The sequence below is a fragment of the Micropterus dolomieu genome, linkage group LG21 (genome assembly GCF_021292245.1).
Source record: "Micropterus dolomieu isolate WLL.071019.BEF.003 ecotype Adirondacks linkage group LG21, ASM2129224v1, whole genome shotgun sequence".
Lineage (NCBI taxonomy): Eukaryota > Metazoa > Chordata > Actinopteri > Centrarchiformes > Centrarchidae > Micropterus > Micropterus dolomieu.
Window position 1 is genome coordinate 35104329 of NC_060170.1, and position 12274 is coordinate 35116602.

Consider the following 12274-nt stretch of genomic DNA (forward strand, 5'->3'; position numbering starts at 1 on the left):
CCTGTCCCAGAGGCTCGGCCCACCTACCACACTCTGATCAGGGATCAGGTCCCGATCGATTGACGGGTCCCTGATCATTGGTTCCCCTGTCGACAGGTCCCTGACGGGTCGACGGGTTCCGTGTGACTCCATTCGGAGGAAACGTCAGTTGGGATTTTTAGGAGCTCGAGTCGCCCGGGGAGAGATGAACCAGTGAGAAAAAAAAAACAACTGATCCGGAGGATCGATGAGTCAGTGCGATCAACCAGTGAGACTGACAGGAAACAGAATCAACCGTACAACATCGAAGACATCAATCGAAATAAAAGCAATCCGAAGCAGTTCTTTCAAAATAAAAGACCCTCTGGGTGGAGGAGGCTGACGGCTACAAGCAGAGTAAGGCGAGTGTTTGTTTGTGTGTGTGTGTGTGTTTTGGGATGACAGATGGTGTTTGTGATGCCGTCCAAAAGTCCAGATGCCATCGCCATCTCCTTCCTGTCTCACAGGACGCTCAGTGTGTTTAATGTGTGTATATATAATATGTGTGTGTGTGTCCAGAGGGTCGGTGTGTAAGTGTGTGGCTCAGCAGCAGCAGTGAAGCTCTCTCTCTCTCTCTCTCTCTCTCAGACCACGGTGCTGACGGAGGGATCTGATAGGTTGAGCTGGCCCGTGATGTCAGTCGGGTACGGCTACAGGGAGAAGGACAAAAAGAGACAGAGAGAGAAAGCAAATGAAACGCACATTAATTTAACACAGAGCGAAGTCGAGCTCAGAGCCAAGATGCTTTTAGTTCTTATTTATTCATTCAAATTATAGTTTTCTCTTTTGAAAAGTATTTATTTAATCAGTGTCACCTGTGCAGGTAAAACACACCAAAACAGAGGTCAGGGTGTAAATGAATGCATGTTTACCTTCTTTTGAAGACACTGATTATTTTTCACAGTTAAACAATGTATTTTTTAGAGTTGTTATTTATATTATTATCATTAGTGCTATAGTTAAAGTGGGTCCAGTATAGCCTGGCCACTAGTTTAGTAAAAGTTTCTATAAATGTTTTATACAACATTTTATTTAATTGTAACATTATCGATACTATTAAAATAGCTATTTGATATAAATAATGTAGAGTTAATATGTGTGTATATTATTAATGATTATAATAATATTATTTATGGATTTTATTTTACAACACAAACAGTTTTGGAAGGTTTTTCAGACATAATTAAGTGCTCCACGCATCGGCTCTACGAAGGACAGACAGAACTAGCCTAGCTTGCTAACGTTCATCCTGCATTATACAATAAGGGGGTCTTGCTAGCCAGCAGGTGGTCATAATGTTTTGGTTTGATTTTCAAAATAAAACTAGTGATTAATGTGAAGCCGTGACTCCTGGGTGAAAGTCCGGTTTCTGACTCACCCTTCCACCCAGACCGCCTCATTACTCGGACTTTTCTGTTGTTTATAGTAGGCCTACTTTTAGCTGTTTAGCTATGACGCTGAAGGCTGCCTCGTGTGTTGACGCTAAAGGACGTGACAAAGCGTAGCCATCAGACGCTCTGGGAATGACGACGGGCTGGCCGCCATCTACTGCGGGTAAATACACCAACTGTGTATAAGTACCTCTTACGGACCCAGCTATCCCTTTAAAACAAATCCCCTTCCACAGTTGGAAAACATTTTAATTTCTTGGAAAAGATAAATCTAAATGTCACTTTTTGGAGGGGAAATGAGATTAAAGCAGGACGGGCGATGTCGGTTCTTCTTCTTAGGTCTAAAGGTTTCAGTCTGCTGCTGCTGAATTAAATATGATCTCCTCTCGTGTAATCTGCCACGGAGAGCGTTAAACTTTCATGTGTTGCATCTTTAACCACCACAGAGCAAGGCAGCGGGCCTGACGGGTCGCGGGTTCAGATGTCTGATACGCTCTCAGAGGGCGAATACCTGAATGTGAGCAGCAGGAGAATTTGTTCAAGCTTTCATGGAGGTTTGATGCAGATTTATTTTGGTTTTCTGGAGCTTTTTTCAATGTGTTGATAATCTCCCGCCTGTTGGTTAGCATATAAACTGATAATAATGTGGCTGTGCATTGCTGTTCAGGCCCTTTTACAAATGGAACAGACTTTTTGTTTGTCTGCTGGTAGTTTTTCTGCCTTTTTTTCTGGTGGCTTTACAGCTAAGCAACAACCCCGTTCTCATCCCAGGGCGTCACATATGGACGCTTTGTCAAGACCCCTTAGTGTTGCTTTTCAACGCCCTGGGTTGTTTGTTGTAACACATTCTCACTCCAGACTTGTTACGTATTTGACGTTTGGTCAAGACCCCGTGGTGTCGCTTTTCAACGCCCTGGGTACACCTTTAGCGTCATTTTAAGACATTTAATGCTCTGCGGTTAGGTTAGCAACAACAAATATGCAACGTCCAGCAAAGTTAGCAACAATAAATATGCAGCGTCCGGTTAGACTTTCAAAATAACGCTAGCATTTCGAAACATCGCCATCTTGAAACGGCACGTTATTAGAGTTGTGAAACGTTGCAATTTGGTTTGGTTTAGGCAACAAAAAGTGCTTGGTTAAGGTTACGAAAAGATCATGGTTTGTGTTAAAATAACTACTTAGGTCAGTAACTTGCGTAACTTAAATAAAAATATTTAATGTTGACTTTATGTTTCACATGGGACATGAACCCCGGTACGGCTGCAACGATTAGTCGACGTAATCGATGACATCGACTATAAAAATCATTCCAATACACGTTCACAATATCAATGCTGACCACCACATACGGATTTTTGTTTTTATTTTATTTTACTAGGCCTATGTAAAATCTTACATCCTCTCGATTGTCTCTCTCGCTCCATAAACAAACCTGTCCAACACAACGCTGGCAATGTCGGAGACCCAGCTTTAACAAAGTTATTAGTAATGAGTAATGGTTTAAAGTACACCAAGGAACTTCTGGCTCGTGATGCAGCCTACAGAACATTCTCCACATATAAAACCTATAAGCACTTTAGTATGAAAGGTGCCTGTCGCTTTATTATTCTAAATAGACATTGTTAGTGTACAGCTGTGGTTTTAGTACTTGCTTTTAATTTATATAGTTCCAAAGCAAAATCTTTGTTAAACAGTTTTAAAGTTTAAAGACTTTAAAAGTTTGTATAAATCAGTGAATTAAAGGAGGAGCCTACGCTGTCTTGTCTTCTTCCCTGGTTTCCCCCTGATATTGATACTGGTGTTCATTCTGAATGGTAAACCTCATTCACTTAATGGGAACATTGGCTAGTTAGGCTGTGGGTTGGAGATCGGTAACTCTCTTGAAAGAGATTTAATTAGTTAAATGGTTTACTTAAGGTTAGGATTAGGGGGTGACAAAAATAATCGTGACTATTAGTCGACTAATCTGTTAATTATTTATTCGATTAGTCGACTAATCGAATAAATAATTAACAGATTAGTTAACTAAGAAAATATTAGTTGCTGCCCTAAACTGCGGCCTCCTGGTTCAAAGTCGGGGGTTCTGGCCCTCCATCCACCCCATCACTCAGTCTTTTCAATTAAATATCAAATATCAAAAACTGACACTACAGGACTTCCCCCACTGCGTTGAACTGTGACGCTACAGGGATCCCCAGTGCGGAATGAATATGCAACGTCTGGTTAGACTTTCAAAGTTAAACTAATTCTTAATGTTGTTTTGAAATGTGCAACAAAAAAAAAAAGTTCATGATTTGGCTTAAAATATCTACGTTACTTACGTGACTTAAATAAAAACACTGACTTTTTGTTTCACACGAACCCAGACTGAAAGTCCAGTTTCTGGCCCATTGGTCCACCCCAACCTCCTCCTTACTCTGACTTTTCTGTTAAATATCCTCCACCTACCTTTAGCGTTCATAAACGACGCTACAGGGCTTACCCCAGTGAGTTCCAAACAGACGCCAACATGTCTTGACCATGCGTCCATATATGATGACTTGAGAGTGAGAACGGGTTGTTATTGTACGTGGAGGGCTCCAAAGGAAAGTTAGCAAAAATACATATGCAATGTCCAATTAGACTTTCAAAATAAAACTAGTGGTTAACGCTGTGAAACTTCGCAGTTTGGTTCGGTTTAGGCACCAAAACTACTCCATTTGGTTTAGGAAAAGATCACGGTTGGGGTTAAAATAAACTACGTCACTTACTCAGGATTTAAATTACGTCCGTTAAGTTACGCTACTTAAGTTATGTAACATCACTACAAAGAACAAATGCAGACTTGTTGTTTCACACGGGAAACGAACACCGGCCTCATGGGTGAAAGTCCGGTTTCTGACCCATTTGTCCACGTCGACCACCGCTGACTTTTCTGTTATTTATTGTGGTACTTTTAGCGTTGAACAATGACGCTAAAGGCTGCCATGTGCGGTAACAGACGCCAAAGGACGTTACAAAGCATCCATATGTGATGCCCTAGGAGTGAGAACGGGCTGATGATAGCATTTAGCGAGTTAGCTGCTTTGTAGTGGTAAAAAAACAATAGAACGTAAATAAAACAATGTGAAACTGATCTGAAATCTGCGGCGACAGCGTCCTGAGTGAGCAGCATCACCGGTCTGTGTTGCCCTTAAATCAATTCCAGCTCCCCTAAACATTTCTGTATGTCTTGGGATGAACTAGTGGGCTTCATATTGTTAATGATCAGCCTTAGCTTTAGTTTAACATGTTAATTAGTTCTAAAACGATTTGTCCGTCAGTTACATATGATAATAAACTGAATATGTAAGGGATTTTTAGTGTTGGTCGGACAAAACAAGAAACCTGAAGATGTCAGATTGATTGATAGATAGTCATTAGCCCTGGTGTCTTGATTGGTTGTAAACAGGAAGCTGCTGTGTTTTCAGTTTACAGGTCAGTCGTGCTTGCAGAGGAGGATAGAGGCAGTGTGTGTGTAGCACAGCATGTAAGTCTGGACACCATTCAAATCCACCGAGAGAGAAAAACACTCATATAGAAAAAAAAGAGATGATCACAAAGAGAAATGAGTTAGATTCTGACTCCCCATCACCCTGAGCGATCAATACTGAACATTAACACACTTTAATGAGCTGCAGCAGAAATCTGCTTCCTCATTTCAACTTGTCAATGTTCAGCAGCTGACAGCGTGTGAGAGTTTTAATCCCTGAGAAAAGACACTTTGGGCTTCCCGCTCCATTTTGATTCCCCTTCACATTCAAACAAACAGGAGATCTGGAGGGAGAGGGGATGCAAAATGTCTGAAAGACAAATACACAAAGAATCCATCACATTTCAGATCTCTGAGAAGCTGCACTCCTAAAAAAAGCTTCCACAGGCTGAATACAGCGACAGCTCACCTGACGGGAGGGCAACACACCCGTTCTGTCCTCGGAATAACCTTTTTTAAGAGTGCATGAAAGACTTTCCATCTGAGACTGAAAAGAAAAAAAAGAGCTGCAGGCGGCCACTGATGACAGACGTGATCAGGAGCTATTGATTACTCCGGCGGAGACTCCTGTGGGAAGAGCAGAGCTGTAACAACATGTATTTTATTGTCTGAGGGAGACATCACGGTGTCCGGCAGCTTTAATTCACCGGCTCCTCCTAAAACTGTCACCTCGCTGAAAACGAGACGAGTTAGAGGAGGAAAACAAGTCTCTGCCAGCCGACCTGTGAGGACGAAGAGCCGATTGTTAAAACCTCTTTGTTCTAAGAGCATCGACAGTGATGGTGGAGATGAAGGGACAGAGAGATGACAGGAGAGGAAGGAGAGGAAAAGACGAGGAGACAGACAGGACAACAACAACAAACAGGACGACAGCAAGCAGACAGGACGACAAAAAACAAACAGAACAACAACAAACAGACAGGACGACAAAAACAGGACGACAACAAGAAGACAGGACGACAACAAGAAGACAGGACGACAAAAACAGGACAACAAAAAAACAAACAGGACGACAACAAACAGACAGGACGACAAAAACAGGACAACAAAAAAACAAACAGGACGGCAACAAGAAGATAGGACAACAAAAAACAAACAGGACAACAACAAACAACAAAAAGGAAAGGTCCACAGGAGAAGAGAGACCACACAGTCTGACCCTCCTCACTTCTCCTTTGCAAGAGGACGACTCGTCGAGAGATGAAACGCGAGCCCTGACCTGACTGGAAGCATCGAACACAACGCTTTCTGTCTTCAATCTGTTTCCTGTCGTCGCCCGGAGGGACGGATGAGCTGATGGAGGAGGGACGATAAAGATGGCCGACTGACAGACGGGCGGAGTCAGCAAGGAGATGAGGGATGAGATGACAGGAAGAGGAGAGGAGGAGAGGAGAAATGGAAGAGGAGAGGAGACGAGAGAGGAAAGGAGGAGAAACCAGGAGAGGAAACAAGGAGAAAGGGAAGAGGAGAAGACACATGTAGAGGGGAGGAGAGGAACCAAGGAGACGAAACAAGGGGAAAGGTGGGAGAAGGAGAAGAAAAAAGGAGAGGTGAGGAAAGGAGACAAGGTGAGGAGAGGAAACAAGGGGAAATGGAAGAGGAGAGAGTAGAGAGGAAACAGGACAGGAAGACAAATGACAAACAAAAACACTGCTGATAGAGAGAAACAGGAAGTGGAAAGACACGTATGAAAGTGTCGAGGTGGAGGATGAAAGAGGAGGAGGACAGGAGGAGGAGGAGGGTAGGTGGTCTTCATCTCCTTACCGTGGCGTCCCCGGAGGCCCTACGCCGTTTGAGGTCGGAGGTCGAAGTGATGGACCTAAAAGAGGTTTTGGGCTCGGGCTCTGCTCTACCACTTTTCCTATCCTAAAATAAATGATACGATAGGTGCACACACACATTAACACACCAGCAGAGACGTCAGCTACACCCTCCGGTACTCTCCACCTGAGTCTGGGATGCTGTAGGATGCAGTAGAATTTGGTGTAGTGTGTGTTTTCAGTGAGTATTACAGTTCAGCTACTATGCATATAGAATATACTCTAGTTTAACACAGACTGTAGTACAGCTATGGTATAGTAAGATATAGCACAGTGGACTAATAGTATAGTACAGCATAGTATAGTATAGTACAGTACAATGTAATATTGTATAGCATAATGTACACACAGTATAATATAATAAAGTATACTACAACATATCATAAAATATAATATGGTTACACTGATCAGCCATAACATTATGACCAGTTGGTGGGATCTATCAGGCAGGAGGTGAACATTGTGATCCAGAGTTGATGTGCTAGAAGCAGGAAAAATGGGCAGCGTGAGGATTTGAGCCACTTTGACAACGGCCAAACTGGGATGGCTGGACGACTGGGTCAGAACATCTCTAAACCGGTCTGCAGGGGTCAGTACCTATCAGAAGTGGTCCAAGGAACGAAAAGCTGTGAACCAGCGACAGGGTCATGGGCGGCCAAGGCTCAATAATGTGGGGAGCGAAGGCTGGCCCGTGTGATCCGATCCAACAGACGAGCTACTGTAGGTCAAACTGCTGAAGACATTGATGGTGGTTCTCATAGAAAGGTGTCAGAACACAAAGGGCATCCTAGTCACAGACCAGTCAGGGGGCCCCTGCTGACCCTTGTCCACTGCCGAAAGCAAGTACAATAGGTATGTGAGCATCAGGACTGGACCGCTGAGCAATGGAAGAAGGTGGCTTGGTCTGATGGATCATGTTTTCTTTTACATCTCGCGGATGGCCTGGTGCATGTTACCTGTAGAACACATGGCACCAGGATGCACTTTGGGAAGAAGGCGAGCTGGCGGAGGCAGTGTGATGCTTTGGGCAAGATTCTGCTTGGAAACCTTGGGTCCTGTCATTCATGTGGATGTTACTTTGATACATAGCACCTGCCTAAGCATTGCTGTAGACCATGTACACCCTTTCATGGAAATGCTTTCCCTGATCCTAGTGGGTTCTTTCAGCAGGATGATGCACCCTGCCACGAGGCAAGAATGGTTCAGGAATGATTTGAGGAACACAACAACGAGTTCAAGGTTTTGTCTTGGCCTCCAAATTCCCCAGATCTCAATACAATCGAGCATCTGTGGGACAAACAACTCAAACAACTCCGGTACACACAAGGGTGTACATGGTCTGCAACAATACTTAGGTAGGTGTTACTTGTCAAAGTAACATCCACATGAATGACAGGACCCAAGGTTTCCAAGCAGAACCTTGCCCAAAGCATCACACTTCCTCCGCTGGCTCGCCTTCTTCCCATAGTGCATCCTGGTGCCATGTGTTCCCTAGGTAAGCACCGCACACCGCACACACGTGATGATTCATCAGTCCAGACTACCTTCTTCTATTGCTCCTCAGTCCAGTCCTGATGCTCACATACCTATTGTAGATGCTTTCGGCATTGGACAGGGTTCAGCATGGGTCCCCTGACTGGTCATGCAACTATAATGCCCTTTGTGTTCTAACACCTTTCTATCAGAACCACCATCAACGTCTTCAGATGTTTGACCTACAGTAGCTCGTCTGTTGGATCGGATCACACGGGCCAGCCTTCGCTCCCCACATTACTGAGCCTTGGCCGCCCATGACCCTGTCGCTGGTTCACAGCTTTTCGTTCCTTGGACCACTTCTGATAGGTACTGACCCCTGCAGACCGGTTTGGAGATGTTCTGACCCAGTCGTCCAGCCATCCCAGTTTGGTACTTGTCAAAGTTGCTCTAATCCTCACGCTGCCCATTTTTCCTACTTCTAACACATCAACTCTGGATCACAATGTTCACCTCCTGCCTGATAAACCCCACCCACTGACAGGTGCCATGATAAGCAGGTAATCAGTGTTCACTTCACCTGTCAGTGGTCATAATGTTGTGGCTGATATTATGTGTATGTTACCATACATGTTATCTAGTGTAGTAACAGAATATAGTATAGTACAGAATAATAACAGCATAATACAGTAATAGCGTATAGTAGTATAGTATAGTATTGATCAGTAGCAGTACACAGTGTAGATTCGCAATTAAACTAAATTGCACAACTCGTTCTCACTCCCCGACTCGTCACATACGGACGCATGGTCAAGACCCATAGATCCCTATAGCGCGTCATTGTTCAGCACAGAGGGGGAAGCCCTGTAGCGTCAGTTTGTGACGGTAAAGGCAGGTATATGATATTTAACAGAAAAGCCTGATTAAGGAGCTGGTTGGGGTGGATGGAGGGCCAGAACCCCGACTTTGAACCAGGAGACCGCGGTGCGTGTCCCGCGTGAAACAAAAAGTCAACATTAAATATTTGTATTGGTTACGCAAGTTACGTCACTTGCGTAAGTTACGCAAGTGACGTAAGCTAAGTTACATGTTAACTGACGTACGTAGGTATTTTAACCCAAACCATGATCTTTTCCTAACCTTAACCAAGTACTTTTGTATCTAAACCTAACCAAATTTTTAAGTGCCATTTCAAAACTCTAGCGTTTTATTTTGAAAGTTGCTCACTTGATCGCGGAGCCTTAAACGTCTAAAAATGACACAAAAGGGTACCCAGGGCGTTAAAATCGGCGCCAAAGTGCCTTGACCAAACGTCAATATGTGACGAGTTGGGAGTGAGGATGTGTTGAACTACACTGTTTACTGTAATATAGTATAGAATAGCATAGTAATAGTATCTAGTAAGTGTAGTATCCAATAATATAATGTAGTAACGGTATAGTATCAGTATACAGTGTTGTAACACTATGTAGTGTAGTAATACTTATCAGTACCTGTATTGAATGTATTAATATTGACTTTGTACTGTGTGTGGACGCCGCTGACCATCTGCTGAATGCAACAGCAGATTATATAACGCTGCACAGTCTGTCTGCTCCACTGGTCACATGACTACCTGCTGACTGTATGTCCTGTGTGTGTGTGTGTGTGTGTGTGTGTGTGTGTGTTAGAGTCCTGTGCTTTCAGATGAAGCGATGTTTCAGTAAAACACGAGAGCTTCACTCTGTTTTACTGCCGACAGCCACAAACACACAGCGAACAACATGAGGAACACAGGAAGTACATCACATGAAGCACAGGGGTATATCGGGAGGGGGAGGGGGGGACAAAATGGCGGGTGAAGCCTGAATGAAGGCGTGATGATGTTTATTTATCACATCAGATCATTATACCAACACTCTGCTGCTATAATGCCTTCACCCATATGGTGGAGGGAGGGAGGGAGGAAGGGGGGAGGGCAGCACATGGATGATGAAGCGTGGTGTTTACATCATATAAAGACATCATCAGTTTGACCTTTGACCCGTCACAGTGTGCAGGTATCAGGCACGAAGCACTGACCACGCTCGAATATAAGTCTGCTGTTATTCTGTTTCACTTCCTGTCAGCAAAACTCAGGCCAACGTTGGTTTTTGGGCCGTCACACAGCGCCGGTTTGCATCAACTTCACCAAAGGTTGTGCCGATTATCTCCCCCATCCACGTCACTTTTTTGGAAAACACGTATGATGTCAGGTGCCACACCGAGCATCAATAAAGATCCTAAACCCCTCCCCTTCCAGGGACTTTCTTGATGCTTGTCTTTTAAACAGCCTGTTTGTAATTCAGGAACCAATTCAAACGGGATATAAACATTAGTCGTCTCTCGCCGTTGACTACCATACATATTTTTTCCAAAATAAGGTCCCATGGTGGTGCACCAGAAGGGGAGGGGCTTCAGTTGGAGACACGCAGAATCCGCGAGGACGCATCTGGATGCAGCGGACCAATGAACGCTCTGGGCGGACCTTAGCTGTCGATATGTCCATTTTCAACATGGCGGCCGGGTCAGAAACGTTCTCGTATTACAGCTAAACTAAAATATGTTTCTGAAAACATTTGAGGGGAGAAAAAGGCCGGCTCATTTAAATAAAGTTGAGAGCGAGTCGTGTTTATGCAAATTCAGATACGGCGAATGGTTGGTCAACTCGCCGCGGCGTATACATCATGCACCGTGCGGCTGGGTCTCCCGCTCTCCATAGAAAATACAACGGATCCAGAGTGTCTCCAGCTTTGGGCTTTCTACAGTCTGGGTGTGACGAGACACTTCACCCACGAGATCAAGACGAGACAAGATTTTAACACTATTTTAAGAAACCTTTAATGCTGAATTCTATGAAAATTTATTTCCTGCATTCTGATGAAATTTCTAAACCAGTTTATGGTGATTTTTTTTTAAAAATTATGTAAAGAGAAACACAGATTTCAGGTGGCAGGTGATGATTCAAAATCTATAACCTAACTAAAACAGAATGCAAGTCAGTGCTGCTCTCAAATCAACTTCTTTAATATCATCCCTGCTGAGTCAGGATTCAGTCTTCCCTCCTCTTTGTGTCTTTGTTTGAGGAAGTAACCTCTTTAAATGTGACTGTGGCTCCTTTTCACCTTAATGAGAAATTATTTAATTATGATTCAGTGAGAAACTCCTGGACTTTAACAGCTCCTGTGTTTCTGCAGCTTTTCTGCTCATGTTCAGAATCTCTCCCACAGATCTGTGCTCTCTGACAGGTCCAGAGAAAAGGCAGATTATTACCAGACTAACGTCATCATTTAATGAGAAGTCTACCTGGCCTTTACTCTGCTGTGCATTACATTATTGATCCGCCTCCAGACCTTTTGAGCCGACTGGACGTGAAACCAAAAGTAACTGAAACACTTCTGATCAGGCAGAAATCTCACCACAAATCCACACAGGTTAACTTCACCAGCTCGCTCATGGCATGAGATCTCGTCACACCCTTACGCCGCAGGAAGCGTCTCGCCTCACCTCGATGTTCTACACACACGAGAGACGGCGACGCCAAGAGGAGAAGAAGAGCTGCTACGGGAGCCGGGGCGAGGGGAGTTTATTAATTCGGACCCGACCATGAAGCACGCAAGGATCCAATACAGGTGGAGTCGGGTACTCTACAGGTGTACAGGTGGAGTCGGGTACTCTACAGGTGGAGTCGGGTACTCTACAGGTGTACAGGTGGAGTCGGGTACTCTACAGGTGGAGTCAGGTACTCTACAGGTGTACAGGTGGAGTCGGGTTCTCTACAGGTGGAGTCGGGTACTCGTCAGGTGGAGTCGGGTACTCGTCAGGTACTCTACAGGTGGAGTCGGGTACTCTACAGGTGGAGTCGGGTACTCTACAGGTGGAGTCGGGTACTCGTCAGGTGGAGTCGGGTACTCTACAGGTGGAGTCGGGTACTCTACAGGTGGAGTCGGGTTCTCTACAGGTGGAGTCGGGTTCTCTACAGGTGGAGTCGGGTTCTCTACAGGTGGAGTCGGGTACTCTACAGGTGGAGTCGGGTTCTC

At 44.4% G+C, this 12274-nt stretch overlaps 1 protein-coding gene across 1 annotated transcript in view; it reads right to left on the reverse strand.

Annotated features, from left to right (window-relative positions):
* Positions 1-426: 426 nt before the first annotated feature.
* Positions 427-12274, reverse strand: part of grin1b (glutamate receptor, ionotropic, N-methyl D-aspartate 1b) — an 85902-nt gene continuing 74054 nt past the window's right edge. The window contains exons 20-21 of the mRNA XM_046034779.1: positions 6688-6789; positions 427-668 (exon numbers count right to left, since the gene is read on the reverse strand). Coding sequence (XP_045890735.1) covers positions 603-668; positions 6688-6789 — 168 coding nt within the window. The 3' untranslated portion in view covers positions 427-602. The remainder of the gene's footprint in view (positions 669-6687; positions 6790-12274) is intronic.